Source organism: Pygoscelis adeliae, unplaced genomic scaffold (assembly GCF_000699105.1).
Source record: "Pygoscelis adeliae isolate BGI_AS28 unplaced genomic scaffold, ASM69910v1 Scaffold74, whole genome shotgun sequence".
Classification (NCBI taxonomy): domain Eukaryota; kingdom Metazoa; phylum Chordata; class Aves; order Sphenisciformes; family Spheniscidae; genus Pygoscelis; species Pygoscelis adeliae.
The window spans coordinates 320,850-336,828 of record NW_008824665.1 but is presented as its reverse complement, the minus strand read 5'-3'; the positions used below and the strand labels follow the sequence as shown (position 1 = coordinate 336,828).

Below are 15,979 nucleotides of genomic sequence, written 5' to 3'. Positions count from 1 at the left end.
TGCAGAAGACCCTGAAGTGACATTTGCTCAAAGTTTCGGTGGCTGGGAGAGGTAGCTTATACTGTTCGATTGCTTCAGGCCAGTTAGTGCACTACCTGAAAAGAAATGTAGGATGAACGTTTCTTAATGCTTGCCATGGCTGTGCTTTATTGTGAGGTTACAGGGCACTGTGGAAAAGCAAGCTATGTATTCTATAATGGCGTGGCGGATGAAGTAGAATGGTAGGTGAGGGTCGTTGGGGTGGAATGAGTTTGTAAGCAGGGTCTTTGTCAAATGTGTCATCTTACTTTTATTGCTACTTTTGTCTGAAATAGGCCAAACGTTGTATTGCTGTAACTACAGAGAGCTCAAAGATACCTCAGATTCTTACATCACCCAAAGGAAGGTTAGGGAAAAACACTTCAATGTGACTGTTTCAGAATAGGCTTTGGTTTTTTTGTAAGGGCTTGACTTCAGTAGGTATCAGTTTATGTATTTGTTTCCTGCAGTAATGGTTGCAAGTGAGTAGCCTCATCTGTCATATTTTGAAAACTGTGGTGGGCAATAGGTTCACAGGAGTGCCGGGGGGTTGTGAGGTGTGCCTTCCTAGTTCTGTCCTTTTCATATGCTGCGGGTGGTCTCTAAAAGAAGGAAACAGTTGAGAAACGCCGTTACAGGGTGTTGGCCAAGCCTGTGAGATCAGGACCCCCTCTAGTGGCGACACCTCTGCCAGACTTTGAGATGCATTCTGCAGGTGTTGGTTTCTTTCAGTCGTGGATTTTTTTCTCCCTCTAAACCCCCCATTTAGGTCCCCTCTGATAACTGTGGGGAATATGTATGATTACTATTACAGTTGTTACTTTGACAAGGAGTAAATTGGGTTCATTCTGACCATCAGAGATACAGAAGAGACAGTGTTGTGTTATATATCGCTAGCATTAGCTCTTTAGCTTGCCTAAGTATTATAATGCTATGTCAAGATGTGGAATAGGGAAGAATCAGAGAACTCACAAACACAGTGGTAAAGGAGAAACTTTGAATGTGTTAAATCATAGTAATGATAAGAAAAGTGGATACAAAAGTACATGTATGATCACTTTGAAATTTGCTACACCTGTAGTGTAATCTTAATTTCTCTGTGGCTTTGAGGTGGAGATTTTTAATGTTAATTCTTAAATTAACAATGGGAGACAGATGGAAAAGAAAAATATGCTGACAGTGCTCCAAAAAGTAGTGCTTAGCAAGTGTGTGAAACAGCAGAGTCACTTCATAATCTGTTCAAAATATTTTTCTTGCAACGTCTGTACATTTTTATGTTGAACTGCCTGGGATAGATTCACTTTCTACAAGTTTTGAGTCATCAATCATACATCTAGACTCAGGGATGTTTATCAACGTCTAAATGTTACTGTTATATGTTACTGCATCAGTAATGATGACTTTCTTGGGAATCAGCATTGGAGCTACTTTTTTGTCAATCTGTTACAAGTTGTAGTTTCAGAATGAAAAACCTTGAGTCCATGCACTACTATGTTATATTTTTTTCTTATATGGAAGCAGAATTGTTTTTATTTTATTGGGCATTCTTTGTCTTCTGTTACTTGTTCTTCTGCCAGCTAAATAGCTTAAATAGAAATGTCTGTTAGTGAAGAAATGGCATGTATTCTTTGTGGCATAATTGTCATGAACAAACCAGAATACATTTAACGCCAGAGTCAGTGGAGGTTTTTGCTGCCTCTTTTTTGTTTGTGTAGCATCACTGTTGGTAGAAGTTGCTGACTACAGTAAAAGCTGGCTGTACATCCAGGACATTATTCAGTGATACTGGCAGAGAGGGCAAGTAGTTGAGACGAGGTATGCTGCTATGCTAGATAATGACAAGTTGTAGGGCAGCATGTGGCATTTTATAGTTGCATTACAGTGTTTTCATGGCTAATATATAGCATTTGTCTACGGGATGATGCCTTTTCCTACCATTTAGGGGGGGGGAAATGGGTAAAGGCTAGAATGAATTGCTTCATTAGAGAGCATTAACTATTTGATTCTGATAAGTGTATTTACAGTGATAATAGATCACTTGCCTTCTTTGCCAAGGCAAGTATGGGTGGGATACAGTGTTGCTGAAGGTCTGAAGTGCACTTAAGTAGATATTTCAAAAGTTGTCTGAGATAGTGCCATCAGTTTGTGGCTTCAGTTATCAATGAAGGTATAGCTAGCTAATACGGAAATACAGGCTTCCTAAAAGCCTAATAAAAATATGGGTAACTTACAGTATAAAAGGTAAAGATCCATACAGTTGTGTCATGTCATATATAGACTTCTTTATGTATTTCCTAGCATTCTTATTTGCATCATTTTCCCATGAAATTATGGTTAAATTTACTACTTTTTTAGGCTTTTACAGTGAATTGCTTGAATTCTTTGTCAAATCCAATTCAGACATCTCATTTGAATACCTTGAATGGTATCTTACTACAAATGCAAATAGCTTCTTCAAAATAATTCCTGTCTTTTATTCAGTAAGTGCTGAAGAGTACAAAAATAGGAAATTGGTGGGCTGGAGTTAAGGCTGTTCGGGTGACTTTTTTACCTTGCAATTTCTTGATTTCAGAATTCCATATCAAATACAGATATTTGTTCTGTTTCAGAGAGAGAGAGATAAAAATAAAAAAAAATTCCTCCTCAGTGGTGGATAGATGCTTACTTGCACAATTCCAACTTTTGCCTATTGTAGATTTGTGTGTTAGAAGCATACATTTATAGTGATTTTTGTCTATAATCTGAAAATTGTAAATCACTGCTTCTTAATAAACTGCTTTCATTAAAATTCTTGGCTAAGATTTGTGATGTAGTAGTGCATATGCATATTTATTTAATGAATTACTGTTCTGACTTAAAGGCTTGAATTGTTTAGCTCGCCCGTGAATAGTCTGCAATTTTTATTTAATAATGTATTACTAACTGGAAGGTAGGAAAATTGGAGCACTTTGGTAACTTTACTGAAAGAAATGTAACTATATGACTTCTAGTATTATTCTGGTTATTTTGACAATGCCATTTTGGTTTCCGCAGTGGCAGTGCATATATGTATAGTGGCAGTTGGTAATCTGCCTGTAAAGCATGAAGTCAGAAAGATCCTAGTCAGTGGTGGTACTTCATTGTGGTAGACATATTCAGAGCTACAGGGATTGAAAGGTTTTGCCCCAAGGATGGGGTCAGTTATCACTGGTGTGATGGCAGCGTGGACCCTGGCTGTGCAGTGTGCCAGTCACCAAACAAGGCTTGGAGTCTTCTGTTAAATGCTTATTTACCAGTCTGAACTTTTTGCTTTTTATTGTTCACTCCCAGCTAAGGAAGTGCTTATTTTGTGTAGTTCCTCTCTAGCTTCCAACATAGTAACATTTCTCATACAAAAGCCATGTCATTGCGCCAGAATTGTGCTGACTCTTTTATAGATCAAGATTCCATCTAATATTTTTCTAAACTGGCTTGCTTATTTTTTTGTGTTCCATTACTTTATTTTGGAGTTTTAACAAACTTTTTCTTGGCAGGAAAAGATGAAGTGAAGCCAGATGTAGTTTGAAAATGTCTTGATGTCACAAATAATGAATGGATAGTGTATTTCATTTAAAACAAAAAGCTCACTCCAACGCATGGCCTCCCCCACATATTTGTTTATATTTGTGTTGCCTGTTTCATAATGGAAGTTACAAGAAATAGTCATCTCAGGTGAAACCTACCTATACTGTCTTGGCAACCATGAAATGTACTTCTGCCATCATAGATTCATTCATTTGTTAGATCGCCTTTGTGTTAGATAGTATAAGCAAATTAATCAAAATTACATTAAACACCAGCAAATTCCATCCCTCTGTTCATTTCCATTTCTGTAGCAAAAGCTAGTCTGTACAAGATCTTCATTACTATTAATGAAGCGTTATTCTTGAAATTCATTAAGCAAGGGGGATATGTATCTTAGTGGTTTGGGAAGTGTAGAGTTAAAAAATTACAGTAAGAAAGTAAAAGTTTGCCAACTAATTATTTCTGTATTTTAAAAATATTTTCAGACGTTGTTTAAAATTTTGGTTTCTGCATTCTTCTTTTTTCCTAAATAATGAACCCAAGAAAGTCTCTGCAAAATATTTTTCAGAAAGTTTATGAATTGTAACAGAAACAAGATACATGTGTAATGTTTTCCTCAGTATGTTCAAAAGGTTCTGCAGTTTCTTTAAGGCTTAACCCTTGTATTTTGTTCTAGAACTTAAATATCAGAGTAAACCTGAAATACATAGACTAATTGTAAGATGCAGTAATTTGCAGCAAAAGTACCTTCGTATAAAGTAATATCAAAATAATTATGTAAATTTCAGGGGTTTCTGTACTTGTTTACATATGCTTTTAAGGTACAGCATAAAATTGTTATGCAGGCTGTTTTCCTTACTTTTCATTTCTGAAGACATGTGCTTTTCTGTATGGAATTTTCAGAGACATCTGAAAGCTGCTAGGCTTTCTTCACAGCTGCATCATGTTCAGAGGCTAACATTCATTCTAGGATTGAACAAAAACCATGTCTTTTTAAAATTTTATTTTGCTTCCATTTGATCAGGGAAGTCTGTCTTTTGGCAAAAAATATTGCCACTAGTTAAAAAATATGACGAGCGTTCTGTATGTCAGATTCCATGTCACTCAAAGACATTCAGATTTGGTAGTAATGATGCCTCTTATCAGTAAATTATAGTAGCAAACTTCTGCTATTCCTATTAAGTTATGTTACGATGGTATTAAATAAAATGTATAGTTTTTATTGCTCTGCCTTATGCTGTGAATATTTTTCTTCTTATTTAGAAAGCAACAACAGATAAAAGTGTTGAAATGATCTTAAACTGTGATAACTAGACAATAACAAATAATTGACTTCCTTTGTTGTAAGTTAATTCTTTAATTCCTTTGTTGTGTACATAGCGTGTCCTATAACCCATGGTCCTGAGGATGAGAGGAAGGAATTTGCCTGTTACGATCTGCGTTTTTTTTTGTTTTGTCTTTCTTCAGATTAACAGAGTTAAAGCCCTTGAGAACAAAGGATAGTAATAAAATAAAAATAAAAAAACCCTAAAAAAGCATTTTACTGTCATAGTAATGTCTGTTATAGGAGCAGGGTCAATCTAGTTGCTGTTCCACTTTTTTGAGGTACTGGAATTTTTCAAGGGTAAGTCAAATGTTGTGGCAACAGTCCCTTTTATTCGATGTGAAGGTAAACGAGAATAGGCATGAAGATGGAGTTTAGGTGGTAGGCTGCAGTTTTAGTAGCTTGGGAAGAAGTAACATTTTTGTGTTCCCAGTTTCTGATCTGTGTATCACTTGAGAAGGATCAGATGAAGGATGAGATGTCACTCTCCATGTACCATCCAGTGCCATGCAGGTTGTCTTCAGCCTAGGCCTTAAAGTTCAGTTCAGTCTTCTGCATCCTGCTGCTCCTTCCCCTTTAAAGGAGGAAATGAGCAGTATGTACATGGTAATGTCACTGCAGAAAAGCATGGTTTAAAAAAAGGGAAGGTTTTCTTTGCAATTGAATTGTAAAATATGAAGATCCCCTGCATGATTCAAAAAGTTATAGCATGGCAGTCCTCTGTTAATATCTGATAATAAACATTACTAGGAAGGCAGCAAGAGAGGGAACCAGTAGTAATTCTTTTGGAATGCCATGTTAGTAAGCAAATACTCTCATGATAAATAGAAAACACTAGAGGATTAAAATACTCTCATGATAAATAGAAAACAGTAGAGGATTAAAGCACTGAAACAGGAACATTGAAGAGCTTTCTCCCTCTTTGAAACAGTGTCGTGGTTTAACCTCAGTCGGCAACTAAGCACCATGCAGCCGCTCGCTCACTCCCCCCACCCCCCCGATGGGATGGGGGAGAGAATTGGAAAAGCACAAGTGAGAAAAACTCGTGGGTTGAGATAAAAACAGTTTAATAATTGAAATAAAATGATAATGATAATAATATGATAATAATAATAATAATACACAAAGCAAGTGATGCACAGTACACTTGCCCACCCCCCGCCGACCGATGCCCAGCCAGTCCCCGAGCAGCGGCCCCCCCCGGCCAGCTTCCCCCAGTTTATGTACTGAGCATGACGTCACATGGTATGGAATGTCCCTCTGGCCAGTTTGGCTGTGCCCCCTCCCAGCTTCTTGTGCACCTCCAGCCTTCTCAGACGGTAGAGCATGGAAAACTAGAAAGTCCTTGGCCAGTGTAAGCATTACCTAGCAACAACTAAAACATCGGTGCCTTATCAATTTTGTTCCCATCCTAAATCCAAAACACAGCACTGTACCAGCTACTAGGAAGGAAATTAACTCTATCCCTGCCGAAACCAGGACAAACAGTAATAACATTCACTCAAATAGGGAATGCTTTAGTTTGATGGCAGAAGTGAAGAAAAGGAGAAGCTGAGGTAATGCTGCATCTAACTACCATCAAAGCCTGGTGAGAGAAAGCAGAGCAGTTCAAGTACTGCTGTTGTGTAGTAACTTAGAAGTGAATAATTTTGGTTGAGGTGCTCAATTCAACTATACCGGCATTTGGGTCAGCAGACTGGCTCTCAGTTACTGCACTAAGGCCATTGCTGTTTTGGTAGAGGATGGAATAATGAAACCACCTTTTTGTCGGAAGCAATGAAGTGAAGCAAAGTGGAATCTGACAAGGGGAACAGAGTGTACTGAATTTCAGCTCGCATTGCAGGAGACAGGTACAAAAATAAAAATGATAAAACCTTCCTTCCTACTGACGATAGTTTTGAACTCAAGCTGTTAATGAAACCACCTTTTTGTCGGAAGCAATGAAGTGAAGCAAAGTGGAATCTGACAAAGGGAACAGAGTGTACTGAATTTCAGCTCGCATTGCAGGAGACAGGTACAAAAATAAAAATGATCCTTCCTTCCTACTGACGATAGTTTTGAACTCAAGCTGTGCCTCTGTGCAGCAAACTGATGAGTCTGGAACTGCAAGGGAAGTTAAAAAGATCTTCAGGCTTCTGCCTGTTTGTTCACAAAAGCAAAAAAAATTGCTTTATGGCCTTAAAGAGAGGATTCAGCTCATCAGCGCTCTGGAAATGTATCTACTATACTTTGGCTGCTTTTCCTTTTATGTAGTTTAAGAAAGTAAGCTTTGAAATAAGCTTTGAAGGATCAGGGAGGAGGCTTAAAATAGCAGCAGTGAAGAAGCGAGGAGATCATCAAGATCCATTTTTTTCTTTTCATACCTCTCACTCTTCGCCCAGGTACATTCCTGTTCCTTCCACTTAAAACAGGTGACTGTTCTTCAGATCAGGTTATCCATCTGGTGGTATGGGTAGGTGGCATTTGTGCGGTTTCTGATGATGAGATGTTTGTTCTGCAGCACTGTTTAAACATTTATTTGAACCCAATTAATGCTGTTGAACGCTGGCATGCTTTATTACTTTATGATTTGAGCTCACATTAGTATTATGATACCTCATTTTTCATACAGTGGTAGTTAAGGAACAAAGCTCAGTAACGTTTCTTCCTACTGATTTTCCTTTGTGTTTGTGTGCTTAAAATGAGAAATAAAGGATGAACAACTGGTTAAAAATCAAAAGCTTTTGTTCTGCGGGTACAAGCAGTCAACTGGGGGATTTGGAATCCGTAATTGTTACCTTGTATATACTTACACTGTATATCAAATCCATTCCTGAAGGTCTTCAGCATTTATTATACGTAACATTCTTATAATAATTGATTGAGATCTAGGAAATACAGGTCAGTCTGAAGTGTTACCTGAAGAACTTTTTAAATTTTTTTTTAAAAGAAATTAAAGATATAATCCTTGTTGTTCGTTTTCTCTGAACACTATCATTATTTGCAGATGTCTAGCTGTGTATCAGCTAGATCTCTGGGTATATTATATGAGCTTTGGAATCTATACTTGATTCTGTTTGCAAGTATTTCCTCAGCATATTGAGTCCTGCAAATAATTACTTTTTATTAGACTGAATAAATTTTAATTGAATGTTTGCTCTTTTATATGCAGTCTGTTCCATTTCAAAATTGTAAAGGTCAGCACTAGTTGTATTTTGCATAATAAAAACATTGGCTTAATTTGCTGTCTCACTGTAGGATTACATTTAATAATTTATTTTAATAAAGAAGCATAGCTTTTCAAAGTGTATCTTTCTGATGGTTCAAAAACTGTACCTTCTCTTTTTTTCTTCTCAGATTTATCCAAGAATAGATTAACTGAGGTTCCTACGGAGTTGTGCCATTTCGTGTCACTGGAAACACTAAATCTATACCACAATTGTATAAAAATTATACCAGAAGCCATAGTGAACTTGCAAATGCTAACTTACTTAAATTTGAGGTAAGTTTAACTTTGCCACATTTTCTGTTTATTTGCAAATGTGAAAAGCTTTTTCTTGTCTGCACTTTATGTGTTTCTGGAACAACAGACTACATTTTTCATTTTATTGGAAACGGTAGTGCAAAAATTCATTGCCTGTAGGTACAGCTCTGCATGAAGGCATTGTAAAGGCCAAAATGTAAAACTAATTAAGGAAAGACCTTTCTTTCGTTTATTCTTCTAGCAAATTCAGAATGCTAATCACATCAGCACAGTCGGTTTCTTTTAATTCCCTTCTGATGATAAATTTTGTGAAGCTTGACATGCTTTTTGTAGTTAAAAAAGATGGAGGGACAGAGACAGAGGATTAATTTCTTTTCATGGGGAATGGAGAGGAAAAGTGTGATACTTTATCACTACTATCCTCTTATTATGCAAGAAGTATAGTTACTGCTTTTTTAGGAGGAAGGGGCAAAGAATAAGTCACCTTTGTGTCTTTTTCATGAGAAGTTGTGCGTGAATACTAATTGGTATAGAGAATTGCTACTGGTTAAAGTGCAGGTGAATGCACATTTACTTTTGAGAGAGGGAATGTCAGCACTTTTTCAGTTGGGACAAGATGTGAAGGTTTATTTGTGGTTGAGTGAAGATGTAATAATCTGTTCTTTGTGAGAATGAGGTTTGGGCAGGGGGCAAAGTGGCTCTTGGGCTTTTAAATTCAAGGTATACAGGCTTGGTTATCAGTTTTGTAAACACTGAGGATGTTTCTTAGGCCTTGCTGTATTGTTACTGTACTGCAGTTTTGGCCACTGTGGAACACTAATTTTGGCTCTAAAAATTGAAACAGAATAATGTGTCCTGATATCTGTACACATGGAAAGAATAGGACTTGAAATTTTGAAATAGTGTTTGTTAGATATACATAAAGAAATTAAGACTGGATGAGATTATTAAGTTTAAATAAAATATCTTAGTAAATTTAGGAATTAGAATAAACTTAATTAGAACGCAATTTAGTGAACTAGTGAATTAGAACACAATGCAGTGATGGAATTTGTTGAATCATGACAAACCCAGAATAGTTACAGAGTTAATATCACATATCACAGTAAATTAAACAATCAAAACAAACGGAAATTTTTCAAGCTTTACTAAGTGATGTCATTTCCCTCAGTTTAAAATCTCCTCTTCACTCGGATGTGCTTTTCCCCCGTGTTAGCTGAACACAGTAAGCAGTCTGTAGAAGAAGGAAAGATATCCTTGACTTGCTAACCGTGTTGCTTCTTGGCAAGAAAAATATTATAGATTTAAAATGAATATTTTTCTGCCTGTTACCAGCAGAGCCCATATGTTAAATAGAATTAGAAAGTGATACTGAGAGATATACATAGTCTTTGGGCCTTGGTGGATACTGTTCATGTTTTATTTAAAGAAATTCCTTTTAAACTAATGATGATTTATTACTCACTTGCCCTGGTTATGTGCTGTTCCTTATCTCTTAGTGGGTTGCTTCTGAGTTCTATAGAAGTTAAAAATTATTTTTACTTTTTTTTTTTGGTGTCTGATCTGCTGCATAGTGTAACTTTTTTAGATTCTAGGCTTCCTCCATTTGAGTTCTTCAAGAACTTAAAAGATTATTTCTACTTATTTTTTAGAATAAGTTATGCCTTGGTCTTCTGTAAAGACACTAGAATTGAGAATCCTGACTCCACAATAAGCATTGATTCTTTTTTTCAACTACTGCTGGTTAGTAGTTGGATTTCTCATTTTTAATATCCTTGGGTTTGTTATTTGATACCTGTCTGTCTCCCAGCCTGTGTAACAGAGATATGATGATAGTTTGCTTTGTAAAACATTGAGACTGTTGTGTGGAGCATGAATACATGTTTTTATATACAGTTTTGTAGCAGACCACTGGATTGGCAGTTGAAGAAGAAATGTTTTGAGACTTGTGGAATTTTGATTTTTCTTTCAATTCAGTGTTGCAACTCTTACTGAAATTACACAGGACAATTTTTGCCATCTGTTTTCAGAGTTCAGTCATGCAAATCTGTTCTCTGGAGCCTTAACAGTCATGTTGGTTAACTAAAATGGTTCTTACTGGAGTGCCACTTTAAGTTACTGTTCATTGTTTTCCTACAGGTTAATACCCATAAAAAAGAAGAAGTTATATTTCAAGAAAACCTTCAAATATTCTAGGAAAGACAGTAGTTAATATGTTTTTCTGTTTAGCTTAAAGTTTCTTCTGGGAATTGGTCCACAAATCACAAGAAATAAATATTTGTAATCATCTGGAGATCACAAAGGGTCATGGCATTTGTCATCTTTTAAGTTCTAGCTTCCTGAGTAATTGTTACTAGAATGAGAACCTAAATCTTTTGAAAGTTTTCCACCAAATTTTGCCTTTCCTTGCAACTGTTCTTCATGAAAGTCTTCTGCTCACTCCTTCCCGCCCTCCCCCCCCAAAATGTTATGAAGAATAAAATGGCACATGTCAGTGACTTAAAGTTTTATCAATTTTAGGAAAAAGTAAGACAGAGAGATTAAATGGCTCAATATGAGTCTTGGAAATAAATGAACCATTGATGGTCACAGAATTTTTTGCTATATTTACCTGGATTAGTATCATAGAATCATAGAACAACAAGTACCAAGTAGTCTTCAACTATAAGTGTGCTTTACAGCAATTGAGAAAACAACTGTTTTATCTGTAATTTATTTATTTGTCTTTCAGTTGGAACAAAAGACATCCACTATACTGCCACATAAAACCATAGGAATGTTTAAATACTTGCAAAATACTGTCTTGGTTGACTTTCTTGTACTCATTAGGAAGGGAAGCAGCTGTTCTAGGTGACAACCAGACTTGTTACAATATTACTAAACTGATACAATGCATTTTTTCCGGAGTGGTAATATTCCACAATACTGTTTAGTCAATAATGCAGATATTTTTTGATGTGCAAGTGTTTTCTTAATGATTGCCATTCAAAAATTTAAATTTTATCTGCATAAAATCTGACCCATCAAAATGAAGGAATTTTACAACTCTCAGACTTTATGTGAGTATAAAGAACGTCACTGGTGTTTTTAATGGTTGGTTTTTTTTGTTTTGTTGCAGTCGAAATCAGCTTTCTTCTTTGCCAGCTTGCCTGTGTGGTCTTCCTCTAAAAGTCTTAATTGCAAGTAACAATAAGCTAGGTTCCCTTCCAGAAGAGATAGGTCAGCTAAAACAGTTAATGGAACTGGTATGTTACTGATATTTTTTTACTTTTTATTTTGACTTCGTTTGTATTTAACTAGAAACAGTAAAAGTCACTTTGCAAGTATATTTGAACAAATGCCTAATACTATAATGCAGGTTAAAAAGTTAGCTTTTGAACTTCTCAAGTGTGTTGGGGAGTTACACGATAATAGTTTCCTTTATGTTCTTCAGGACCCTTCTAAACAACATCACTGCCCTTGGTTCATTCAAAACTCAGCTTCTAAGTTCATCATCTTTACCAGTTTTACTCATTGCCTGCACTGGTTCTCTGTTTTGCTGTCTCAAGTCCCTAGTTCTGGCATCAGGCTCTGCAAAGCTGTGTCCCCTGCTGTATCCCCCTCCCCTTCTGCTTCCTTTCTCTGTGTTATTACTATCTGCTTACCACATTGCATTCCACCAGTGATATTGGTCTTCTCAGTCTATTTTAATTTTATTTCACTATTTTTGTCGTGCAACCTTCCTTTCCTGCAACACCCATCTAAACAGATTTACAAAACAATTATATTTCTCTTGTTTTCAAAGCTGTCCACATGACTACTGTTTCTGCAAGCAGTAGATCATCTATAATATATTGTCTAATAAATGAGAATCTGAAAAGCAAAAAATTATTTGGTACCTTAACTTAAAATTAATTTAATTGCACTTTTTTTTTTAAAGTTTGTATGTGGAAAATGTATGTAAGAGTGCTTCCCTTTCTCTCCCTTTATTGTCCTCTTTTGTGTATTGTAGAGACTCTGAATTCTCTGTGGCATATGCGTTATGTCTTCTGGTTATTTCTGTTCACCTTGATCTCTTAAGATACAAATTGACAAATAAACTACATTTTGACACTGCTAATTTATGCATAGTAAAACAATGATATTTGAATTTTTTCCAATTGCTGATATCTCCATTGACTGCATTTATCTTGCACATCTTTTCGGTATCTGAAAATGCCTGCTTATCATATTATTATTTTTATAACAGTAGTTTCTCTACTAAATTATGTTACAGAAATTGAGCTGACCTTGCTTTAGGCCCCAGTCCTGCTACTCGTTTTTCATTTGTGGAGTGAAGTGGCAACTGTGGGGCTTTTTTTCTTCTAGTATTCTTTTTGTACAGCATCCTGTGGTATCAGGCTTTTATTTATTACAACTGATTTGGCTGTTGGTGAGGATTGGGGGGTAGTTACGTTTTCCTTTCTGGGTTATACCTGCGCTAAAGACTGTCAAGTTTGTTTTATTTTGTTTGGTGAGCATTATTAATTCATCTTATTAAATAGGTTTGGTTTTGTGTGTGTGTAATGGGTTTAATTAGATTACTGAAATGGTTTTGATTTAATTAACCTTCCAAAAAGTGTGTTAGGCTATAGCATTGTTTCTGTTGTGCTTATAGTAGATCTAATAAAAGATTATGGTTCCAGTTTTAGATACAATTCAAGTTGAATAGTATTAAGCACATTTTAATTTAGGGGATAGGATGACTGAATAGATAATAAACAAAGATTAGAACCTGTTAGCTCTTGATCGCTTCTAGTTTAAATGTAGCCTAGCTTAGTGGTGGGGGGCTCATGTGAAATAATTGAAAGACTTGGCCTGATTCTGTCTGGTCAAAATCATCCATTTTATTTGTATTAACTGAGGTCTGTGGTAATGTTTTCAGTAAAGAGCTGCTGAAATGCTTTCGTATCTAATTTCCCCTCCAATTTCAAGTTTGAACCCTCTCAGTAAGGTGAACTAGCATTGCTGATGCTGGAAGTGTTTCATTTGTGAGTAGGAGTTTGTACTTAGCTTAATAGTAGCCCTTATCCTTACTTTAGACTTTTGAAAAGTTAAAAACTAAAAGCTTGAAGATCAGTGTAGATTATACTCAAAGGAGATAGGGTTTGTCTGGGTTTTTTTAAACAAATCATATGTTTAAATTAACTTCTGGAATACTGGATTTTCATATTGCTTTGCAGTTACAGTATAATTTCAGTGTTACTCTTTGTCATGAAGAACACAACAATTCCTGCTCTAAAAATATTTTAAATGAGAGGCTATAGCAACATGTCACTTTGGTAGCCTAGAAGAATTATGGAAGCTGAAGAAGGTCTGATGCTAGTTCATTGTGATTAGAAGGGGCAGGGGGGGAATGAATAACAAGTTTTTTGTTAAATTGGGCATGGTTCTGTTCAGACGACCTGATTACTTAGTTTGATGCCACCATAAGTGTTCGATACATTTCCAGTGAAATGAGTTGCATTATTTAGCTGTAAATGACTAAACTGTGATGTATTGGGAGAAGCAAATAGTGGTAGGATTGAGAGCCAGTATCTGTATTGGCATATATAATATAATACAGTTTAGATAATAAGGTGATCATTGTTCTAAAATGAGTTAAAAAAAAAAAAGAAGAAAAAAACAAAGATTAAGTCATGCTGCAGTTGTTGTACAAAACATTCAGCTGTGTGAGAGCAATGCCAGCCTGAACAGCATGTGGCCTTCAAGCGACACCACCACCCAGCCCTCTGGCAGCGCATGCTGTTGTTTTGGGACATACGCAGTGCTGGTGCTCAGCTGGCCCAGGGAATCGGTCCTGAGAAGTGACAGATGCCACCTGACTGCATTCAGTTCTTGTATTACTAGGACTTTGCCAAGCACCCTCAGGTTTTTAAAGTGCTTTACAGCTTTTCACAGGCTGCGTGCAGTAAAATCTGTGTGTACATAGCAAATTGTTGGTTGTTACCTAACTCTTTGAAACAGATTTTACCTCTGTAGTCGCTCTTGAATGATACAAGCATAGTTTGCTGCAAATTAGGTCACATCTTTCCAACTAACTACTCTTTTCCCTCTCTCCTCCAAAATGGGGTAGGCGATTCTTTTTCTATTACATGTATACATTTACGTAAATTTCATACTTGTGGCATAGAATGGCTTAGATATTACATGCAGTAAATTTTCAGGTATTCTTTTAAATTTTAGGGTTCTGGGTTATATTGATCTGACAGCTATCTTACAAGCATCAAAACAACATAAATTATTCTACCTGCAGAATATATTAAAAGTATTTGCAAAATTTGGTTGGGAAACTTACTTTTATTTGCAGCTGCATAACTCGATCATACCGCTACTGCCAGCCAGGAGGATGAGTGCAAAACTGGTGTGAAGATAATCTGAACCTTGCTTTCCGTCAAAGAAAAGTAATTGGGCAGAGATGACTCATTAATTGCACCCAAAACTATCAGATGTACAGTAAAATTCTGTTCTCCATCCTATCAGGCAGTATTGCACTTCCGCCTTCTTCAGGGAACAGCCTTCTCCATCTCTGGGACGCTCCTGTCTCATGTTGGAAGCCTTTAAATCTCTCAGATGGGATTTAGGTCCTTCACCTCATTCATCTAATCTGGGCCAGCAGTCTGACTAAGTGGGACCTGCTGCCTTCTGTTTTCTAAAAGGATCCATGTGCTCATGCACCATGTAACTTCTTTTTACCATTCAGTATGGCTTGTATGTCACAAGCTCTGACAGAATCCACGTGCTGTTTAGGAATAACAGCTTAGTCAGGAGTCTCAAGTTTTAAAATGGATGTAAGGAGGAAGTTTACCTCAATTTGGATGGTTTGGATAAACTCCTGTGTGTCAATAAATATGTTAATAGAGAGCCAGAGCACAATATTTGTTTTTATGTTTATATTATGCTGAATTTTATTGGTTTAAGACCATTTAAACTTTACCATAAGCAAAAGAAAAATGTTGATAGTTTTTGTTTGTTTTCACGCCATTGAGCTTCATGCCACAGAAATCAATGTTAAATTTAAATACGCCTTACATTAATCTTGAGAAACTGTGTCTGTGTTGTCACGGCAGGATGAAATAGAATTCATGCAAGAAGTCTGACCTTCAGCAGACACTAGCCCCTGGAACTTGAGTAGGTATTTGGACTTCACTTCAGTTGTCTGCAGATGTCCATGAAGCGAAGTTCCAAACTGCTGGTTATCTGGTTCCTTTAAAAAATTATTAGCCTGAAAATCATAGTCATTTGACTTTGATAGTATTGCTACCATTACTGCCAAAGTAATGGGAAAGATAAACACTGTCTCTGTCACATACACATTCATGAATTCTAATAATAGTCAAGACCATAAGTATAACTAGAAATAATGCTATAGGTCTTTGTTTTCCGCAGCTATTCAAACAAAGTAATGAAAAAATGTTGGATTGCAGTGTTTGGTAGGATAAAGGATACTACTGTCTCTAGAGATCTTGTGAATGCTGACATGCTGTCACAACAGATCAGTCTTATTGAGGATGTTTTGAAAGGTTATAAGTGGACTTTGTTTTTGAGGCTACACACTGCCAGCCTTTCCTCCCCACCCCCCCACTTCCTTTTTAATTCTCTTGTCTCTTTCC

General features: G+C 36.4%; 1 protein-coding gene across 1 annotated transcript in view; it reads left to right on the top strand.

The window, feature by feature from the left end:
* LRCH1 (leucine-rich repeats and calponin homology (CH) domain containing 1) overlaps nucleotides 1-15,979 on the top strand; it is an 80,483-nt gene that overhangs the window by 1,190 nt on the left and 63,314 nt on the right. The window contains exons 2-3 of the mRNA XM_009322846.1: nucleotides 8,222-8,366; nucleotides 11,467-11,593. Of these exons, the coding sequence (XP_009321121.1) occupies nucleotides 8,222-8,366; nucleotides 11,467-11,593 (272 nt within the window). The remainder of the gene's footprint in view (nucleotides 1-8,221; nucleotides 8,367-11,466; nucleotides 11,594-15,979) is intronic.